The sequence below is a fragment of the Pelodiscus sinensis genome, chromosome 5, assembly GCF_052426305.1.
Source record: "Pelodiscus sinensis isolate ZL-2025 chromosome 5, ASM5242630v1, whole genome shotgun sequence".
Taxonomy (NCBI): domain Eukaryota; kingdom Metazoa; phylum Chordata; order Testudines; family Trionychidae; genus Pelodiscus; species Pelodiscus sinensis.
In genome coordinates, this window is record NC_143056.1 from 8,991,402 (window position 1) to 9,014,274 (window position 22,873).

A 22,873-nucleotide genomic window follows, 5' to 3' on the forward strand; every position below is an offset into this window, starting at 1 on the left:
GAGACTTAAAAACCTCTAGGGATGGAGATTCCACCCCCTCCCTAGGGAACCCATCCCAGTGCTTCACCCGTTAATGTGCACTCACTTTTGTGGTGGTATTCAACATCTTGTCAGTCAAATCAGAGGGAATTCTGTCATTGACTGCAGGATTTGGTCCTGGGAGCACTAGATTTTTTACACACTCTTTGTGAGACAGTGTCGTTCACATGTGAGAATGGGCAGGTAGGGAGGGCACCAGAGTCTACTCTGTTACTGCTGATTTGCACACATATACTCTGGATTGGCAGTAGTGTGACTAAGAGCGAAATCTGGCTCTAAATATAGACTGGCATAGTTGGAATTGTAAAAGAGTATCTTTCCACACAAGTGCTCCATTGATGATAACTCCTTTTTGGACAATTGCAACGGAGTTCTGAGACGGTTCTTAAAAACAACACGTTAATTTCATTCTTGTTTCCTGGTTATCGTGTGTTTTGCTAGCTATCCTTTGTTTGTTTGTTTGCAGTATGTACGCAACTTTTAGTTTCCAGACCTGATGAGGAGAATATAAGTTCCTATTTACAGCTCATAGACAAATGTCTCATTCATGAGGTGAGTTGTGTTACAACTTATAAAACTGTTGTTCTCATTGCTTAGAAACTGTTTCCAAAGTTTCTGTTTATGTAAACATTTTGGTTTCTAGCACAAATATTTTGGGGGGTATTAATAGTAATTCTGACCGCATCAGACTGTAAATGCAATGTGGTGTACAGAAGTGTAGGTCACTATGCCCCTGTACAACAGCAAAGAACTGGAACTGAGAAATTCATCATGCTTGTGGCAATATGCTCAACAGCTGGGTGACCGAAAAACCCAGAATGAACATGCATGGAGTTTCTAGCAGAGAGACCAAACTATCATTCAGTATTTCAAGCTTCTGTTTTGCAGCAGAAATTATGTGACTTTCTGCTGGCGTTCTGCGTGCCTCTTCGTGTAGAGCTGCTACTTTATGGATGTTTGTTTTGAGCTGTAACTTTCTCTAAAAGGTACATTACCACTTGTCCTTCACAGTGACTGAAACCTACTTTGAGCCCCATAGATACAGGGTACAAACCACCCAGCTGTGTATATTTATCCCCTTATGGGTGCGTCTACACTGCACCATTATTTCCCGATAACTAGTGTTATTTCGAAATAACAATGCGAGTGTCTACACAGTCATTCCGTTATTTTGAAATAGTTTCGACATAACGGACAGCTTATTCCAAAATCTGTAAATTTCATTCTACGAGGAATAACGCCTCTTTCGAAATACCCCCTCACCAGGGCCATTCTAAGCTATTCCTCCCCAGTGCCTCCTGGGGTTCTAAATTGAGATAGCATGTCTACATTAGGGAAGCCTGCCTCGGACTCATTTGGAGGCTTTCCTGCAGTGTAGATGTGTTTATTTCAAAATAAGCTATTTTGGAATAACAATTCCGGAATAGCTTATTGCGAAATAAGCATGCAGTGTTGGCGTACCCTGTGTGTGCTGAGTTCCTGCTGCACTTGTTACTCCTGGGGAATTCTGTGCCAAAATATTAAACATTCTGCACATACTATTTTAAAATAACACATATTTTCTATGTCAAATAACGTGATATAATCACACCAGTTTCAGTTATTCTAGTAATTTATTTCAAAATACTTGTCACCGAGTAGATCTGTAACAATGCAAACTGGAAAAGGACAAGATTGGGAATGTTTTTTGACAAAGTTCCTTATTAGGCATAATAATACAGAAATGTGAGTTATTGAACTATAATACTGAACTTTAATTCCTGCACTCCTCACCAGCACTGGGAAGGCTCAGGAGATTCACTGGTATCAGAAGATCAGAGGAAGAGGGAAGGAGCCCAGGGAGTGAACCTGGTGGATTATTGAATGTGGGTGGGAGAAGTATAGGACAGGTTTAGGGTGGGCATAGGGATTGTTTGGAAGTTGGGGAGCCTTTTCCTCTCCAATTTTGACTGACCCCTAATCTCTCCCATTCAGTCACACACAATCTGTGTGTATCTGCAGTCCTCTGCCCCCATTCATATATGTCTTACAGCCCCCCTTCTCCATGTCCCCATGTGGCCATGCACCCCCCTGTCCTCATGTGGCCCTGCAGCCCACCTCACAATTCAGCCCCAGTTCAATGCTGTCACCCCACTAGCTCCTGAGCCTGCACTTAAGTATGTCCCCCCACTAGCTCTTCTGAACCCCAGTCTGGGATCCCACCAGCAGTCCAAGATACCCCACCCTGTCCATCCAGTACCTCCTTACCTGCCCCCTCTGTGAGGATAGCAGACTCTCTTGCTGACTGCCCTCTCTTTGGTACCACAGCAACCTCTCATGGGTGAAAGATATAACTCCAGAGCCTCACACAGAATCTGTATTCTGTGGAGAAAAAAATCTGAAGGAGACATGAATTGTTCATGTGCGCAGTAGGGATGTTAGCTATCGGGTAATTGAATAGTCATGGAGCTGCATGAAATCTTTGCAGTTACATGACTAATCAGTGGTCCCCTGGTGTGGGGGCAGCAGCCTGTGCACTCTGACCCCACTCCCGGGGAGCCCCCTGCCACCTCATGCTGCAGCCTCTCTATCAGAGGCAGCTGCGCCGGGTGGTAGGTGGAGCTGATCCATGAGGGGAGCCAGTTTCAAAACCCGCTCCCCTTGCAGACCGGCTGCCTGTCACCCCATGCTGCTGCCTCTAATAGAGAGGCAGCAGCACGGGGTGGCAGCAGCCCCTGTCTGTTTGGGGGAGGGGTCCAAGCTCCCCATGGACAGAGGCTGCTCCACGGGATGCGAAGCAGCCTCTGCATGCGATGAGCTCGGACTCCCTGCGGACAGAGGCTGCCGGCGCTGATAGAGGCAACAATGCGGGGGCGGGAGGGGCAGGTGGCACCCTGAAGCTAGTGCTGGAGGGAAACAACTTTAATCCGGATCCCCCCAGCACTGTCTCCTGCCCCCCTTTGCTGCTATGATACATAGTCAGCGGACGGGGGTGGGGTGCGAGTAGTAGACAAGATTAACCAATAAGCCTAGGCTTATTGGTTAATTGTCTAGTCAACTGCTCGTTCACATCCCTAGTGGTCAGTGGTGCAGAATTCCCCTAGGAGTAACTTGTATATGTGCTGCACTTGATCTTACACCATGCGTGACATTGAGTGGCCATGCATCTGAGATCTGGGTGGATCTCTAAATGTTTTCTTGTGTCAGAAGATCTACTGTTTACACTGTCTTTACATGGTCACTTGTGTGTAAAAGTAGAGTCTAGAAGCACAAAGAAATCTGTACCGTCCTGTAGAAAAAGATGTGGCAGCATTTTGGCAAAAGTATGTGGACTGCTGTAAACATAGAGATATACAGTACGCTAGGTGAAAAAAAGGGTTGAATTGCAGAGTTCTGAATCCTTCAGTTTACTGTGGCCCTGTGAGAAGCTGTTGCTTAAATAATAGAGCTCTCAGGTTGTTCTTGGGTATTTCCCTTCGTCAAAAAGGCTCTGATTCAGGAAAGCATTAAATATGTGCTTAGAGTAATTAACTATTGGCACAGTTTACCACGGGCCACGGTGGAGGCACCATCACTGTAATTTTTAAATTAAGATTGGATTTTTGCAAAGATATTCTCTAGTTCAAGTGGAATTATTCCGAAGAAATTATGTGACCTGGTGGAGCTCAGACAAGCTGATCACAGTGGCCTGGAATCTCTGAAGGGTTTTCCTGAATCTGGGACAAAGACAGAGATTTCCAGCTCTGAAGGGAAGTCACTGATGCTCAGGGTTTGAAAAAACAAACACTGGGCGCCCAGAATGCTTCTGTCAACAATAGTAACAAAGTTGCCAAGAGTTTCCAGTGAATGGCATTGAATTGTCAGCATACGTTGTCACCGTACATTTTACCACTTGAAATATACAGCAGCTGCTCTTGGAAATGTCATTTTACTATGGAGCGAGCAGTTAGCTTGCTCTCCCACCTCAGCAATGTTTCTGCCTAAGCCAGGGACGTAGTTTAAATATCCCAAAGCTTCTAGTATTTTGATGTGAAGCGAACTCTTCCATATGAGTCCAAGTCCACGGAGATCACATGAAAAGCTCCTTTCACTCTGGTTCTTCATGTATTTCCAGACATAGGAACATTTTCCCTTTGATTGCTCCATGATGAGTTTTCAAGTCAATGCAGCCTTACAAACTGCAGCCATCCTTCCACCCCCCCCCCCCCATTTTCTTTATATTTCTGACATGAATAGAATCACCAAAGAAAAAAGAACAGGCTTTTATTAGAATGCGATTAGACCTTGAAATGGAATTCTGGCTGGGCATGTCCCCGCTGTATACAGGGAGTGCAACTCCAAACTCATTTTCTGGGTGATGTAAACAGCGTTACATGGCTCTGTAGTATTTAAGTGGTTTCAAGTGAAAACAGGCAAAGTAGATTACAGATTTAAAATACAGGCAGTCCCCGGGTTACGTACAAGATAGGGACTGTAGGTTTGTTCTTAAATTGAATTTGTATGTAAGTTGGAACTGGTACATATAGTAGGGGAAACTCTAGCCAAACATTTCTCCAGAGCTCAGTTTTATTCTCCCACACCTCACTTCCCTCAGTCCTTTATTCTCAAGCTGAGGTGTCTGCTGAGAAAAGCCGCTACGCGTCTCCCTGGTCTGCTGGGGGGGGCGCTAGCTTCACGTCTCCCTGGTCTGCTGGGGGGGGGCGCTAGCTTCACGTCTCCCTGGTCTGGGGGGAAGCAGCTAGTGGGGGGTTGCCTCACCCCGTTTGTAAGTAGGGATCCGATGTAAGTCGGATCCATGTAACCCGGGGACTGCCTGTAATAGAAAATGCATAGCTAGCCCTAGCACCTTAAAGCTTGCAGCACCTCAGAGGCCAACAAAAAATGTTGATGGCATTATGAGCTTTCATGGGCACAGCCCACTTCTTCAAGGTTGTGCCCACGAAAGCTCATGACACCATCTACATGTTTTGTTAGTCTCTAGGGTGCTCCAGGACTATTGGCTGTTTTTTAACTTTTTTTTTTTTTTTTCAGCTACAGACTAACATGGCTCCCCCTCTGAAACCTTAAAGCTTATTACAAACATACCCTAAAACTGTTCTTATTTCAGCTAAATCTTAAAGCCAGGGAAGATCTTTTTTTTCCTGTAGAATAGTGATAGAAATGTAGCCGTGTTAGTCTGGTGTAGCTGAAACAAAATACAGGACTATGTAGCACTTTAAAGACTAACAAGATGGTTTATTAGATGATGAGCTTTCGTGGGCCAGACCCACTTCCTCAGATCAAATAGTGGAAGAAAATAGTCACAACCATATATACCAAAGGATACAATTAAAGAAATGAACACATATGAAAAGGACAAATCAAATTTCAGAACAGAAGAGGGATGGAGGGGAGGAAGGTAAATGTCTGTGAGCTAATGATATTAGAGGTGATAATTGGGGAAGCTATCTTTGTAATGGATAAGATAACTAGAATCTTTAAGACTCCGGCGTAAAGTGTCGAATTTTAGCATGAATTACAATTCAGAGGATTCTCTTTCAAGTGCAGCCTTAAAAGCCTTTTGAAGCAGGATGCAGGTAATTAAGTCGTTGAGACAATGTCCTTTCTGGTTGAAATGGCAAGAAACTGTTTTTTCTTTGTGATCCTGTCTATCATCTGTTTTGTGGGCATTGATCCTTTGGCGAAGTGTCTGAGACGTTTGTCCAATGTATGTACGTTTGTCTGCTATTACAAACGTATCCTAAAACTGTTCTTATTTCAACTAAATCTTAAAGCCAGGGAAGATCTTTTTTTCCCTGGAGTCTCTGCTTCATTCTCTTGGGTGGGACATGCCAGACAAAGAAAAAGGGCCTGAAAATTTTGCAGTGGTGTAGCGAGGGGGGAGCAGGGGGCGCAGTTGCCCCCGGGCTCCATGCTAGGGGGGCGCTAGTTTAGCTGCCGGGCCACTTGCTCCCTGCAGACAAGTGCCCGGACTGGACAGGACCAGGGGTGGGAGCCGGCGGAGCAAAGGCCAGATCCCCCCAGGTCTCCAGGGGTGGAGGGCAGGGTGGGGGCTGGCCAGCTGCTGCCCCACATGGCACTGGCGGGCTTCCCGTGCCCCTCTGGGGCTAGTTCCTCTGGGACCCAGAGCCCCTGCCAGTCTGCATCTGAGCGGAGCTGGGGCAGAGTCCCTCCATGCACCCAACTGCTCCACTCCTTCCTGGCAGGTGGTTCCAGGTCGCCATGGGCATGGGGACCATGCAAGTGCTGCTGCCCTGGGGCCCCGGCGGCGAGGGCAGGAAGAACTGGAGGCGATGGGGGCAGCAGCCCGCGGCTGTGGTGGCAACCCGGGGGCAGAGCAAGGCGACCGGGCAGCCCGTGGAGAGCTTCCTGCTGGACTTAACCACCGTGGAAGGCAACATGATTGGGAGGCGCCAATTTTGCCTTTGCCCCCGGGTACATGACACCCTCCCTACACCACTGAAACTTTGGAACAGTGGTCCCCAACGCGGTGCCCGCGGGCGCCATGGTGCCCACTGGGACATTTATGTGCACCCGCCTAGTGACCAGGGCCGGCCTGAGCCATTCTTGCTCCCCGGGCGCCCAGCGCATGCGCACCCTGGGTGCGTGGCGCACGCTCAGCCCTGCCCCCAGGCACCCGGCAGCCCCAAAAGGTTGGAGACCACTGCTTTGGAACTTAAATAGCCTCCCATTTAGGCGGGAATTCTTTGTTTCATATTCTCCCCTTCTGTGGGTAATTACCTGGTCATACCCTAAGAGTTAGACCACTGCATAGACTTAAACGACAAAGGAGGCTCTTTACAGGTGATCACCCAGACGTTGAGAGAAACACCCTTGATGGTTTTTTTTGCACATTTAAAACCATAAACCATTCCATGCTCCATATTTCTAGCTTTCAATACACGAATGATGCATCCACCGAAATAAGATACACAGATCCAGCAGATTGTGACATTATGATTGATGGGTTACATGATGTACTTTGTCCAAAGCATCTTCGAATTACGCATAGTTGTTTCGATAAGTCAATTTATAAAGTGGGGGGGGAACCGTCACAGTGGGTATTCTCAGTAAGGGTTTGTCTAGTCTACGTGGCTCCATCGACGGAGCCATGTAGATGAGTTTACTAGACATAGGAAAATGAAGCAGCAATTTAAATAATCGCCGCTTCATTTACATCAAAATGGCCACTGTGCCGATGAGCTGTTTGGCGGCACAGCATGGTAGTCTGGACGCGCTGCAGTCGACAAGGGAAGCCCTTGTCAACCGCTCCGTTATGCCTCGTGAAATGAGGTTTACCGGAGCGGTCAACAAAGGCTTCCCTTGTCGACCACGGAGCTCCCAGACTACCGCGCTGTGCCGCCAAACAGCTCATTGGCACAGTGGCCATTTTGATGTAAATGAAGCGGCGATTATTTAAATCGCTGCTTCATTTTCCTATGTCTAGTAAACTCATCTACATGGCTCTGTCGACGGAGCCAAGTAGTCTAGAGATACCTAAATGTATTAAGTGGAACATTTCCTCCCAGCTAAGTAGGGGCAGAGGGAACAGGATTCTCCGTGGCTCATGAAGCCCCATATTTTTCCTTGTGTATTATACATAACATGTAGATGTAGAGCTTGGGACAGGTGCAGTATTGAGAGGCAGAGAGGCCACGGAGCTCTCTCTATCCTCTGACCACACCCGGCACGGACAGTAGCTGTGCACAGTTTATCACACCACCCTGTCTGCGTGGCTAGTCCCTCCCCTGGAAAGACCAGCTAGTTCACTCTTAATCTCCATTCAGGCTTTGTAGGTTGCTGCGACTGTCCCCTGGAGGGGCAGTGAGTGCCAGCTGTTTTGTAGTGGGCACTTGTCTCCTGGGAGCTAGAGAGACCGCCACCAAATTCATGTTGTATTTGCTGCTTCACAACCATGAGATCGGTGACCGTTTCAGCCCCAAACCCAGACCCAGAATATCTTACTGCCCCTGTATAAAACTATGGTACGCCCACATCTTGAATACTGTGTACAGATGTGGTCTCCTCACCTCAAGAAAGATATTTTGGCCTTGGAAAGGGTTCAGAAAAGGGCAGCTAAAATGATTAGGGGTTTGGAACGGGAGAGGTTAAAGCGACTGGGACTTTTCAGTTTAGAAAAGAGGAGACTGAGGGGGGATATGATAGAGGTCTATAAAATCATGAGTGGGGTGTAGAGGGCCGATAAAGAAAAGTTATTTATTAGTTCCCTAAATAGAAGAACTAGAGGACACCAAATGAAATTAATGGGGAGCAGGTTTAAAACTAATAAAAGAAAGTTCTTCTTCACGCAGTGCATAGTCAACCTGTGGAACTCCTTGCCAGAGGAGGCTGTGAAGGCTAGGACTATAATAGAGTTTGAAGAGAAGCTAGATAATTTCATGAAGGTTAGGTCCATAAAAGGCTATTAGCCAGGGGATAAAATGGTGTCCTTGGCCTCTGTTTGTCAGAGGCTGGAGAGGGATGGCAGGAGAGAAATCACTTGATCATTGTCTTCGGTTCACCCTCTGTGGGGCACTTGCTGCTGGCCACTGTCAGCAGACAGGCTACTGGACTAGATGGACCTTTGGTCTGACGCAGTACGGCCGTTCTTGTGTTCTTATGATTCCAACTGGAGACCTTGTCAGGAAAGATTCCCTCCCCCTTGCCCTGCTTTAAACACAGTCCTCCTCCTTTGAGTGCTTGCACATGTCCATTCCATTGGAGGTGTGCGAATGCCTCACGGCCAGCCACTGGAAATTTTTCCCTTGGTGGTATCCTTTGGGTCAGCTCCACTAGCCTCTGGGGTTGCATGTTCATAGCACCAGTATAAAGGGCCCTGCCCACCCTGCTCTCTTTCAGTTCCTTCCTGCTGCACGCAATGTTTGTTGGAACGGCTCGTCGCTTAGGACAGGCAGTCGTTCTCGGAGTGGTTTTCTAACAAACGTAGTCTGACTAGTTCATGTAGTTTTAGTAGTTAGTGCAGGCCTGTCCTAAACCCATATGCAGAATATGCAGCTGCATAGGGCACCTGGAAATTTGGGGCACCATTGGGTTTTAATATCCACCGACTCACCTCTTCCTATCCCTGTTCTGTGGCTGCCACAGCCTGGTGAGTTTCCCTCTGGGCAGGATCTAGTTAACTTACAAGTGAAAAAGCCTGCCAGGCCTATTAGCAGAACACTGACCCTCTGAAAGAGCCATTCAAATGGTAATTTAACGGGTATATATTGTCAGTTTCTGAATTTCATGTTAAGAACAGATTGACACTTCATTTAGCAAATGTTTGCGAACAAGCAACAGATACAAGTTAAACAACCGTAGAGTGGATAGGGAAATCCAGGGACAGGTTTTAGGGTGAGGGTGAGGGGTTACATCGTTAACGTTACAGCAATGCAGCTTTCGAGCCCAGTGCGCCACTTACATGCCCTCATGCCATGATACATTGCGTACCCCATGGGAATGACCCATTTATAAAGCGCTCACCTCGCCCAGAATACGAGTTGTGTCCTTTATATGGCCAATAAAGAACATATGCAAATTCCGGAGGGTGATGGGAAGGGAGGGGGGAGATACTATAGGTGGTTTTTGAAGAGCCCATACTACACTTGGGCTACGTCTAGATTGCATCCCTTTTTCATAAAAGGGATGCAAATTAGACATATCGCAATTGCTAATGAAGCGGGGATTTAAATCTCCCCCTCTTCATTAGCATAAAAATGGCTGCCGCTTTTTTTGGTCATGGAGCTTATTTTAAGAGGGATAAGGGATCTTTCAGAAAAGGCTTTATTTTCCGAAACATCCGCATCTAGACTGGCGCTTTTTTCCGGCAAAGCTCCGTGCCGAAAAAAAGTGGCAGCCATTTTTATGCTAATGAAGCAGGGGAGATTTAAATCCCCGCTTCATTGGCAATTGCGATGCGTCTAATTTGCATCCCTTTTACGAAAAAGGGATGCAATCTAGACGTAGCCATGGGGTATGTCTAGACTACATAGCTCATGTAGATGAGTTTACATCAAAATGGCCGCCGCACTGTGCCGATCAGCTGTTTGGCAGCACAACAGGGCAGTCTGGACGTGCCGCGGTCGACAAGGGAAGCCTTTGTCGACCGCTCCAGTATGCCTCATGAAATGGGGCACATTGACGGAGCCATGTAGTCTCGACGTACCCTTGATGTGTTAGTCTACTAGGGATCTAAAATCCCGTTGAATTCATTAATCGGTTAAACATTAAGTTTAACTGGTTAACGGATTGAATGGGGAGCAGACGGGGCACTGTTTCAGCCCACTAGGCTGGAGCAGCACCCCGTCCCCCATGTTAGGCTGAAGCAGCCCCCACACTACAGGCAGGGGCCACTCCAGCCTGTCTGCTTCTGACCCTATGATGGGCTCCTGGCTCCCAGCCTGCGAGACGCTAGCACTGCTCCTGTGGAGTAGCTTAGCCAGAAGCTGTTGGTTACCAGGGCTGCCAAGCCAGAAGCTTTCAGGAGCACTAAGCTTACTTTGGAAGTTGGGGGAGGGGTAAAGAACTCAGATGTCTGTGTTTATTTCTGGAGATTTCTTGAACTTTTTAGTGTCTGTACTGCGGGATGAAAACTCAAGTTGCTTACAAGAGCACAAGCTATTAAACGATTAGGAGCATTCGTTTATCATTAATAAACTGAGCACTCAGGAATCTGACATACATATTCTGGTCTGATTCATACACTGTAAGGTCAGAAGTAGGGATGCTAAATTGAGGCTGTTAGTAATCGAGTAGTCGATACATTTTTTATCGACTACTCAGTTACTCGACAGGGAAAGGCAGTCCTGGGCTTGTGTTGGGACCAAACCCCGCAACGGCTCTTCAATTTAAAATGTACTGGGGGGGGCAGGCTGCCCGGCACTTGCTGCCTTTTAAATTGCTGAGCTACTGCAGGGTTTGGTCCTGGCACAAACCGGGACTGAGCAGAGCCAATCCACTGTCTGTGAGGATTCACCAGCGGCGGATATAGAGCAGGGTGAGTGGGACAGCTGACCCAGGCCCCACACTTCAATCGGCCCCGTGCCAGCGCCAGGGGCAGACTGGCCCGGCAGGATTCCGGGAATTTCCTGATGGGCCGTCCGCCGAAGAGCCGGATGGCAGCTTCTGGAGGAGGAGGGGGATTGTGACGGGGCGCTGCAGCCCTGCACTTTAAATTCCCCGGCACCAGCCAGTACGGGCCATGTGGGGCTGAGGGAGCGCACGCGTGGCGTGCTGAAACGCTGCGCAACAGCTGAGAGGGGAGACGCCCAGGTGTGGCGTGACATCATGGCCCGGGACTTTAAAACCACCCGGCCCAGCGTTGCACTGCTCGGTTCAGCACGTGGTCTGGAGCCTGGGCCGGGGTCACGGCGACCCTGCAAGCTGGAAGGCAGAAGGCGGATGGCAGAGGAAGGGGCTTGTGCTGAGGGGAGGGGGGCAGGTCAGGAGAAGAAAGGGGAAGGCACCAAGGAACAGGGTGGAGGAGAGACAAATGCCAGGGGCCAGGTGGAGACAATGAGGAAAAGGGCAGGCGGGGAGGTGTCAGTGGGAGGGAGGACAGGATGATGCTGGGAGAGGAGAGGGTAAGGGCATTAGGGGCTAAAGGGGGGAGGGGAAGGTGCTGGGAGAAGGCTTGAAAGGAGGGGTGGGCATGAGGAAGGCAGGGATGGAGCAAGGCATGTGTGAGGGCACAGAGGGGCATGAGGGGAATGGGGGCAGAGGATGGTGAGGGTGTGGGCATCAGGGAAAAAGAGGGAAAAGGGGGCAGAGGCAGTGAGGGAAGGGGGAGGCACCAGAATGGTGCAGGGTAAGGGAAGGTGCAGGTGCCAGGGGATTCTGGGTGTGAAGCAGAAGGGCAGACACCTGGAGGGGAGGGACCAGCACCAGAGGAGAGAGGCAGGGCAGGTGTGGAGAGGGAAGTGTCAGGAGAGGGGATGAGGAGGGGTAGCTCACATGATTAGAGTGGGGCTACTGGAGGAGTGGGCACAGGGGGGGACGCCTTTTTTCTATTTTTTCTCCAAAGGGGGGCCCTGCAAAATTGTGCTGCTCTGGGCCCCGCAAAACTCTCATCTGCCCCTGGGGTTCACAGCAGCAGCCTCTGTCCGCGAAGGGTCCCAGCAGGAAGTTGGGGCTGCCCACATACAGGGGCTGCTGCCGGAGCAGCCTCTCCTACCTCCCCACCTCTGTTGCATCTCATAGAGGCAGCGGGGGAGGGCAACAGAGACATTGCTGGGGGGAACCGGCTTTTAAGCTGGCTCCTGCTTCTCCCCCCACTTGCTGCCTCTGATATAGAGGCAGCAAGCGGCAGGGAGAATGCGAGTAGTCAACTAATTGACTGCTCTCTTACATCCCCAGTCAGAAGGAATCCTCGCAAAATAATTATGACTATTATGTGTCCTCAGGCCTCAATATAACGGAATTTCTTTTCATTGGCAGCATTTAGTACTTCCCTAATTATTCTGTCAGGTGTTTTTTTTAAATAAACTTGAATTTTGGTTAAAAGTTACTAAAAGAAGTAAAAAGCATAGCTTTGGTTTTGTTGTCTCATGGTTTTGTAGCATTCCCAGAGTGTTGTACATTTTGGCATTTGGAATGCTGGAGCAATAATAATAATTGCATCGGATCTTTACGTATTTGTCATCCTGGTGGGCCCACAGCACTGTGTACATACTCGGTGTCACTGAATTGCAGGGGCTGTGGGCAGTCAGGCAATGGTATAGCATGCCTCAAACGGTCCGGGGGAGGGGTTAGAAATGAAGGTCCTGAACTCCAGGGAAACCCTTTCTCTTCCAGGAAGCATCATGGGATCTTTAACACCCAGCAGGATTTTTGCTCTTAAGGTTTTCTCAGAAAGGCCTACACATGGGAAACCCCTTAGTGCTCCACTGAGCCAACTCTGCTAGGAATTAAACCTGTGATTCAGGGCTTCTGTGTGTTTGCAACTTGAACCTCGGATCGCTCAGCTGTCTACTTTGAGTGCATGTTAACTGCCTGCTGCTTGCTTTATTTTTAACTGTATCGTCCATAAGATGTTTACCTATTTTTTTAATTCCTTTTTCTGGGGGACAGGCATTTACAGAAACACAGAAGAAAAGATTGTTGTCATGGAAACAGCAGGTGCAAAAACTCTTCAGGTCTTTCCCCCGGAAATCCCTTCTAGACATATCAGCATATCGGCAGCAAAGAAAGTACGTTGGAATTTCATCTCGCTGATACAATGATTGTGCTCTGTGGGTTGGTATCTCAGACAGAACTACACCACAGGGGCTAATGACATAAACATTCACACCGCACTAACCAGACCCGTGGTGTGGCTCTGATTCATGAGGCCTGTTACTGTGAGTGCAGGCCGGGTTGGAATATTTCACCTTACTCTGTTTTACCGCTATATGTCACCTCCAGCTCTGAAATGTCACTTTCAAGCAGTAGTTCCTGTTGCTAGTTAGTAGGTCTGATTTGCATTATACTAACCCCTTGAGGTTCCAGCTCAGATCAGGGCCCCATTGGTCTAGTTGTTTAACTGAGAGACAGTCCCTACCCCAAAGAGCTTACAGTATAAATAGACAAAACCAAAGGGTGGGTAAAAAATATCATTGTCCCCATTTTACAGATGGTGACCTCAGTCATAGAGAGATTCAGTGTCTTGTCCAAAGTGATGAAAGCTGCCCATGGTGGTAAACCTAGATTCCCTGACTGTTACTTTGGTGGCTTACCAACAAGCCCATCCTTTCTCTGGATGGAGACCAGGGATTCTGGTGGACACCATGCCTGCCCATCTCCCAAACCCACACTTTCCCCACACCAATGGGAGCACTTGGAAAGATTAAAAAGTAATAACGGTGCCGACCTTCTCTGCAGTGGGGGTTTTCTGTCCTGTGTGTTCTACTCCTCCAGTTTTGGCATCATCTGCAAATCAGATCATGTCTGGATAGACCCCAGAAAAAGCAATCCATAGGGCTGCAGCGCGGCTCTTGGGCTGGTTTCGGTTCGCATGATAACAGGTTTCGGAGGTATTCATGATAGTCTATTTCTGCAAAAACTACAGGGAGTCAGGTGGCACCATAAAGACTAACAGCTTTATTATGGCATAAACTTTCATGAGTGGCAACTCACTTTGTCAGATGCATGAAGTGGGAGAAAAAGAAACAGATGGTAGGATACCGAGATGGGAGCATGACATCTGAACTCATTCAGTCAGGGTGGATGTGGATAAGAAGGTGAGAATACCTAGAGTGGAAAATTACTTGTTGTAATGAGAGAGCCATTCCCAGGTCCTAGTCAGACGCCTTCAGATGGTGTCCAATTTGCAGATGAATTCCAGCTCAGCAGTTTCACACTGTAGCCTGGTTTTGACCTTTTTTTTGTGCTTGAGGATGGCAACTTTCTCGTCTGTAACTGTGTGTCCAGGGAGGTTAAAATGTCCTCCCACTGGAATTTGCATGTTACTGTTCTTGGTGTCTGATCGATGTCCATGTATTCGGTTGCGTAGGGACAGTCTGATTTGTCCAGTGTACATGGCAGAGGGGCATTGCTGGCACATGGTGGCATATATCACAGTAGTAGATGTGCAGGTGAATGAGCCTTTGATGGCATAACCAATGTGCCCACAATAATCCCTGTTTGAATACCAGAGTACATCTCTCAGAAAAATATTCCGGCTTAACGCTAGGTGGTTATATAAGGGTAAGACTCTGGAGGTAAACAGGTAACATTTGTTATCCATCGGCCACCTATCTCCATTAATGTCAGGCTGCTGATCCATCCAAGACTGCATCGTACTGGTTTACAGAGAACGTGCTCTTCACAACCAAATGAGCTAGAGATCCATGACCTTTTTGGCCCCATTTTGTCTGGGTTTTCAAACTGTGTTAGCACAGTCCTAAAGAGCTGTGTTTAAATCTGGCTCGTGGTAGGCAGGTGTTAGTGGAGTTTGACATCTTAGTGTGGATGGCACCTATGAGTCTCACAAACTCTTTTGTCACTCAGACAAACATCAACAATCCACAGAATGATTTAATACTAGGTCTCCAGCCCATGTCTCTTTGGCTACGTCTATACCAGTGGTCCCCAACCTTTAGAGGCGCCCGGGGGCGGGTCCACTCACGCGCCATGCGTCCTGGGGCACGCCAGGGGCGGGGATGCCCTTGCACCCGGCGCCGGCATGTGCCCCAGGGCCGGGGCCGCCCGAGCGCCTTGTGCCGTGGGCCCGGGGCTGGCGCTGCCGCCTGAGCCACGCGCCTGGGGCCGGCACCGGCGCCACGCGCCCGCATGTGCCCCGGGGCTGGGCCCGCCCGAGCGCCGCGCACCAGGCACCGGTGCGTGTCGCGCGCCTGGGGCCGGTGCCTCCAGTGCGCCGGGGGCGGGGCCAGCCCAGGTTCTCAGCGGGCACACACAAATGCCCCGGTAGGCGCCATGGCGCCCGCAGACACCGCGTTGGGGACCACTGGTTTATACTGTAAGGTTTTTGCGCAAAACAAGTGTTTTTGCGCAAAAATCCATGGAGCGTCCACACCTCAAATTCGCTTTTGTGCAAGTAAATCAACAGTTAAACGGCAGAAGAGAGGGCTTTTTCCGGCATAAGTAAACCTCCTTTCCAGCATAGGCATAACTCCTTTTTGCGCTACAGTTATTGCACAAAAAGGCAAGTGTCGACGCTCCAGAGCACCTATGGGAAAAAGCACGGTGCTCTGATAGCCATTCACAGAATGGCCATCAGAGCTTTCTTGTGCAAGGGCATCCATGCAGTGTGGACATGCTCTTGCGCAAGAAGTTTTTGCACAAAAACTCTTGTGCAAAAGGGCTCTTGCGCAAGAAGTTTTTGCACAAAAACTCTTGTGCAAAAGGGCTCTTGCGCAAGAAGCATGTAGTGTAGATGTAGTGTTTTTGTGTAGAAGTTATCTTTATTCATAATTTTTTTTCTCTGATTCTCTTCTGTACATTTGCATTTAAAATGAGCAAATTTCAAACCAGCCAAATGAACCAAGAATGTAAACCTCACACTCCTAACACACAACCAAATGTAGAAATTAGGGAAACTAAATCCTTAATAACTCCAAGAACAGAAAAACATGCTCAAACCAGAAACAAGCAAGGACGCAAGGGACTTCAAAAGCACTCAGATCTGGCCCCATAGATCAAAATCTTGAGATGCTGAGTGTTATATTCACACCACACACACAGAAAAGCTAGATTGAAAACATAAAATACCTGTGCTGGATGTTTACCACACAACTTGTCCTTACTACTTAGAATTTGGAGCGGTAACAGACAACCAAAATCAGAGAGAGGCAAAGCAGGCTGCTCCCTAACACAGAGTAGCACAGCCCACCTCACCTTGCTCTAGGCTGGCTTCTGCAGACTGATTCTGATAGATTTGTGTTCTTGGTGCTTCCCTACAGAGCTCCTTCACCTGCAAGCCAGACCAAGAAGCCCCTTACAAATTAAAGCAATAGCCCCCTCAACTTTCATTTCTTGGGAAGCAAAGGTTCTCAGCAACTCAGAGTCAGTGCCTCAGTAGGTAAAGTGCCATGAGGGAAGAGAAAACGAAGAAGCAAATACAGCTGAGCGAGGAACCAAGGCTCAGTTTAGGACCTTTCTTTGTCACTGTGGGAAATGTGGAGCGGCAAGGGCATCTTGAGAAGGCTGCATGGGGCTTGCAAGCCGTCGATTAAGCATCAGTGTATCAGCTTTTTAATTTGCAGTGCAAGATAGGGTTGACAGGTGTCCAGTTTTGAACCGGACAGTCCAGTATTTGAGATTTCTGTTCGGGGAAACAAATTGAGAAAATATAAATGTCCGGTATTTTCTAAATCAGATGGAATGTAGATTGTGATGTCATGTCAGGTGTGTCCAGTATTTTTGTTGAAACCATGTGGCAATCCTAGTGCAAGATGAGATTCAGGAGAATATACCAAAGCCCCCAGGGCACCACCAGAATCCCTGCATTTCTCCGGGCGAAGTGTCTGGATTTCTCCCTGCTTAGCACTTAAAAGGTCATTTCAATCTCACCCGCCATCATCAAAAGCCAGTCCTGCCTGCCTCTCTCCCGCTGACTGCTTGACTCACTCGCAGGACTACGGAAAGCAGGATAGGGGCTGAACCAGGGCTTCTCAAAGTGGTCTGCAGATCCACTCTGAGACAGCTGCCAATGGGCTGCTCCAGTTTGTTTATTTACCGGCTCCGCAGCCACGCCACTTCCCACAGCTCCCCTTGGCTGCAAACAGCGAACTGGAGCCAATGGGAACTGCAAGGCTCTGTGGCTGCAGAGCCAGTAAATAAACAGAGCGGAGCGGCCCGTTGGCAGCTGTCTCAGAGTGGATCTGAGGACCACTTTTTGAGACACTGGGCTAAACCAAAGTTGAATGCTAGCTACAGGGCTTACATGTGCAGCTGTCCTCTGAATCTAGTGAAAGCAAATATGTTCCCTCCTGTGGCAGTCCTTGGTAAGACACTTTGGCTAATGTGGCAATAAGGTGCCCTGTTCTAGTACGCTGAAGTCAGTGAGTTTTTCCATTGATTTTCGTGGGAGAAGGATCCAGGCTAGCGCTTGTTAGGCCGCACTGATTTCTAAATCCCGTTTTAATCTGTACTAATCACATCCCATTTGCATATTTTTCTGAAAGTATTTAGGAGTGCGCTCATGGCTGCATTTCGAAAGGCTGGCTTGTGAATGTTCAGACCTGGTTTTTTTTCCTCTTTCCAGTCGAGGCTTTGGCCAGTCGAACTCCTTACCAACAGCTGGATCTGTAGGTGCAGGAATGGGCAGACGGAACCCGCGCCAGTTCCAAATTCCTTCCCGGAATCTCCCCCCCACCCGGCTGGGTCTTTTGGGCCCCAGTGGACTCCTAGGTGCCGCACAACGCAGTACAGCTGCCAACCCAACCATCTTGAAACAAGGAAGACAGGTGTGTCTTAGTCTGTCTGTGTGGTTGCATTTCAGACCAGCAGAGCTGCAGGACCGATGTTAATTGCAGAGGAGGGTCCATATTTTTTGTGCATGGCGAGAAATACGTTGGTTCGCATCCAGGCAAGATGCTGAGCACCTACGGCATGGCACTGAGCCCCCCAATTGCCAGTTTAGTCAGGTGGGCGGGTTCACAGGATTTATCATTATCAGGCACGTATACATTGCAAGGGATTGGTCCCAGTGTAGCTATTAACTCCCCAATAGCTAAAAAGAAAACTGCCTCTAAAGAAAGCAGTTAATGAGCTGTCTGCTATGGTTAGAGTGGAACGATTTTTCTGAATTTCCTCATCTGACTAATATGTCTGGATACTTTTTTTTATTACACGCAAACCCAGTGAGAACAGTCTGCAGGCATTTCCTGTTTTCGCTCTTCTCGGTGTAGAGGGGTACTGAAAAGGGACAAATCGAGTAGGGAGAGAGGGACAAATCAGGCTTTTGAGAGGAAAGGAGAAAGAGAAACGAGCCAAGGTTTTTTTGTTGTTGATTTTTTTAATAAATACATCGCTCAAAGACAAAGTGTCGCTGGCAGAAAAAGCCCTTCATAGGGAGAGCGTGACCAGGTGACTAGAAGGTGTAAGGGTGGGGAGATCAGAAAAGCATTAGCATGCAGGGCGTTGAGGTTTTTAACACACACAGCTGTGTCCTACATTAGCATGGCTCTGGCATTTGTTTTACAGTGTCTGTCGGTGTGTTTGTTTCCCATAGAATCTCTGGTTTGCAAACCCTGGGGGGAGTAACAGCATGCCAAGCCGGACTCATAGCTCAGTGCAGAGGACACGTTCGCTGCCCGTCCACACGTCCCCACAGACCATGCTGATGTTTCAGCAGCCAGGTAGGAAGAAGCCGTTTGTCTTTTGCTTATTCATCCCCTTGTCATCCAAGAGTACAGTACATTAAAATAGCTGCACTAGTGAACCCTGCCTACAAACGCTTAACCTCAAATGTCACAATGCATTCTTGAGTGCTTATAGAAAGCTTTCTTTTTTTAACCTGTGCATTGCAAGCATGAACTGTGCTGGAATGGCAGCAAGCCAGACTATGCAAGCTGAGTCTTTTACAATCTGACCATGATATTTTTTGACGCTAGTCAGATTACTGGATTGATTAAACTAGAGATCTCTCTGGAGGGATTTGGACGCTATATATAACAGACTGACGGTGCTAGTGCTCAGCATAGCTTCCTTCTGCAAGGCTTTGTGTTACATGGGGAATGTGGTAACTCTTGGATCACCTTTTTTTGCTTTTACATGGACTGGAAAATCCAGGGCAGAAGAGAAATGACTTCATGCATTTTAGGGAAATTCTTTTAAGATCTACAGTCTGAGGCAAAATTTCAACACATTGGGGATTTTAATTGTTTCCTTGCGTGCTTTAAATACCCTTCCATGTGTAAGAACATCCTGTCATTCTTTTTGGTTTGCTGAATGTCCATCTGAATCCAGAGGGAAAAGCTCTGAGTCTTTAGTGCATTTTTCTAGCATAGCTTAATTATAGAATCATAGAGCTGGAAGAGACAGGACCAATCCCAACTAAATCAACCCAGCCAGGGCTTTGTCAAGCTGAGATTTAAAAACCTCTAGGGATGGAGATTCCACCACCTCCCTAGGTAACCCATCCCAGTGCTTCACCATCCTCCTAGAGAAATAATTTTTCCTAATATCCAACCTAAACCTCTCCCACTGTAACTTGAGACCATTGCTCCTTGTTCTGCCATCCGTCACTAATGTGAACAGCCTCTCTCCATCCTCTTTGGAACCTCCCTTCAGGTAGGTGAAGGCTGCTATCAAATCCCCCCTCACTCTTCTCTTCTGCAGACTAAACAGACCAAAATCCCTCAGTCTCTCCTCATAGGTCATGCGCTCCAGCCCCCTCATCATTTTGGTTGCCCTCCACTGGACCCTCTCCAGTGCATCCACATCCTTTCCAGTGGGGGGCTGAGAACTGGACACAATACTCCAGATGTGACCTCACCAGAGCCGAATAAAGGGGAATAATCACTTCTCTGGATCTGCTGACAATGCTTCTCCTAATGCAACCTAATATGCCATTAGCTGTCTTGGCTACAAGGGCGCCCTGTTGACTCATATCCAGCTTCTCATCCACTGGAATCCCCAGGTTCTTTTCTGCCAAACTGCTACTTAGCCATTCGGTCCCCAGCCTGTAACAATGCTTGGGATTCTTCTGTCCCAAGTGCAGGACTCTGCACTTGTCCTTGTTGAACCTCATCAGATTTCTTTTGGCCCAATCCTCTAATATGTCTAGGTCACTCTGGACCCTATCTCTGCCCTCCAGCGTATCTACCTCTCCCCCTAGCTTAGTGTCATCTGCAAACTTGCTGAGGGTGCAATCCATCCCCTCATCCAGGTCATTAATAAAAATGTTGAACGGTCCTAGAACAGATCCTTGGGGTATAATTATATGTATATTGCTCCACTATCTTTTAAATGCAGCCTTGCTGCTTATGTATGGGAGTATTAATAATCTACATTGTTCCAGCAATAATTCGCCACAGAAACAAATCTCATTCAAAAGGAGTTTACTGCATCAGAAACTTGCACCATTGTTTCAGCATGAGCCTCCTTCGAGCCTTCTTGTGTATCGTGTCCACGACTGTCTGTTCTAGATTGCAAGCCCTCTTGTTGCAGGAACTGCCTCTATGAATCATCCAAATCCCAGTGTAATGGCAGAGTTTGGTAAATATTACAGAATAATAACTAGGTTCTTCTTGCATGTTAGCCTGCAGGTGATGAGGACTTTAGAAGACTGAACAGTGGCATTGCCAGAAAATATGGATCGGGTAGCCAAGAAAAGTATATATTTATTTAGTACAGGTTGAACCTCTCTAGTCTGGGACCCTGAGGACCTGACCAATGCCGAACCAGAGAATTTGCTGAACCACGGGAGGTCAATATTATCTAGCAACATTACCATCACTTCCACTGCTCACTGAGCTCTTGCAAGACATTTAGGCTACGTCTACACTGGCATGATTTTCCGAAAATGCTTTTAACGGAAAAGTTTTCCGTTAAAAGCATTTTCGGAAAAGCTCGTCTAGATTGGCTGGATGCTTTTCTGCAAAAGCATTTTTTGCGGAAAAGCGTCCATGGCCAATCTAGATGCGGTTTTCCGCAAAAAAGCCCCGATTTGCCATTTTCGCGATCGGGGCTTTTTTGCGGAAAACACTACTGTGCTGTTTACACTGGCCCTTTTGCACAAAAGTTTTTCGGAAAAAGACTTTTGCCCAAACGGGAGCAGCATAGTATTTCCGGAAAAGCACTGACGATCTTACCTGAGATTGTCAGTGCTTTTCCGGAAATTCAAGCAGCCAGTGTAGACAGGTGGCAAGTTTTTCCGCAAAATCACATTATTTTGCGGAAAAACTTGCCAGTCTAGACACAGCCCTAGAGATAAATTAGGGCTAAACAGCACAGAATACTGAGAGCCAGGACTGGTGGCTGTAAACAAACTTTATGGGACTGCGGGAAACTTAGCCACACCCAGGATAAGTGGACATCTTGCTAACTAAAATCATACCATACCATGGATGTTACCGGACGAGACTGTGCCAGACTAGAGAGGTTCAACCTGTATTATTATTAATATTTTGCATTTATTCAACACTTTTCTCAAAACACTAGCGAGTTAATTTCCACAACAATCCCCTTACTTACAGGGGAGACTGAACACAGAAATTAACTGAGTTGCCTTAAAGTCATATCACAAGTTGGTGGCAAAGCTAAAATTGCAACGCAGGAGTCCTGATTCTCTCCTTGGTCTGAATATTAGAGCCACAATAACATCTAGGCAGCCTTATTTCTTACATCTCATTAATGTAAACTTGATGAGATACATTTAATGTTGACGTCTGTTCAGTCAAAACAAAGCTGGTCTGTTTGTTCAAGTAAAGTACTCCATGGGGTGAAAACACAGCTGATCTAACTCTGCTGGCTTTGTAGCATTCAGCCTCCGTTTCCTTTCTCATGGATCTGTGGGATTCCTATTTTCTGCTACTCAAACCCCTCCTGCAGAGAATCCAGCAGGAGGGGCCTACCCTGGGAGGGGGGCCGACAGAGGAGAGGAATCTAAAGGGATTGTTTAAATTAAGAATAAAGCCATAAAAAACGAGCCAAAACTATCCCACAAATGCTAAATTTAATACAGGCAGTCCCCGGGTTACATGGATCCAACTTACATCGGATCCCTACTTACAAACGGGGTGAGGCAACCCCGCACTAGCTGCTTCCCCCCAGCAGACCAGGGAGACGCGAAGCTAGCGCCCTCCCCAGCAGACCAGGGAGACGCGTAGCGGCTTTTCTCAGCAGACACCTCAGCTTGAGAATAAAGGACTGAGGGGAGTGAGGTGTGGGAGAATAAAACTGAGCTCTGGAGAAATGTTTGGCTAGAGTTTCCCCTACAATATGTACCAGTTCCGACTTACATACAAATTCAACTTAAGAACAAACCTACAGTCCCTATCTTGTACGTAACCCGGGGACTACCTGTAATAATAATAATAATTAATAATTTGGTGCCAATTTCTTGCCTAGTATATTCCCTCAGCTTCTGCAAGCCGAGCACAAACATCTGAGGGCAGAACATTGGGTCTATATTTATGAATTATTTAAAAATAACACCCAAACTAGTTTCTACTAGGGACTAAACTATCACCTGAACTAGGAATGCATATAGATGATTGTCCAGGAGGGATTTAAAGCAATACTACCAGCATCTTTGTCTTGTGAATCTTTAAACTGGGATTAATACAAACTGATGGAGAGCAGGTCATATAAATTAGTGGGCTGTTCTCCTAATTCATCTTCAAAGCTGTTGGGGTCACCGCCTGTCCTTAATTTCCAGTCACCTAATTTGCAAGCCTAAATAATCTGGATA

General features: G+C 47.5%; 1 protein-coding gene across 7 annotated transcripts in view; it reads left to right on the forward strand.

Annotated features, from left to right (window-relative positions):
• SAMD4A (sterile alpha motif domain containing 4A) overlaps window positions 1–22,873 on the forward strand; it is a 219,623-nt gene that overhangs the window by 183,830 nt on the left and 12,920 nt on the right. For all 7 annotated transcript variants that reach the window (XM_075926233.2, XM_075926235.2, XM_075926236.2 and 4 more), the window contains 4 exons: window positions 506–591; window positions 13,087–13,205; window positions 17,720–17,921; window positions 18,689–18,815. In XM_075926233.2, the coding sequence (XP_075782348.1) occupies window positions 506–591; window positions 13,087–13,205; window positions 17,720–17,921; window positions 18,689–18,815 (534 nt within the window). The remainder of the gene's footprint in view (window positions 1–505; window positions 592–13,086; window positions 13,206–17,719; window positions 17,922–18,688; window positions 18,816–22,873) is intronic.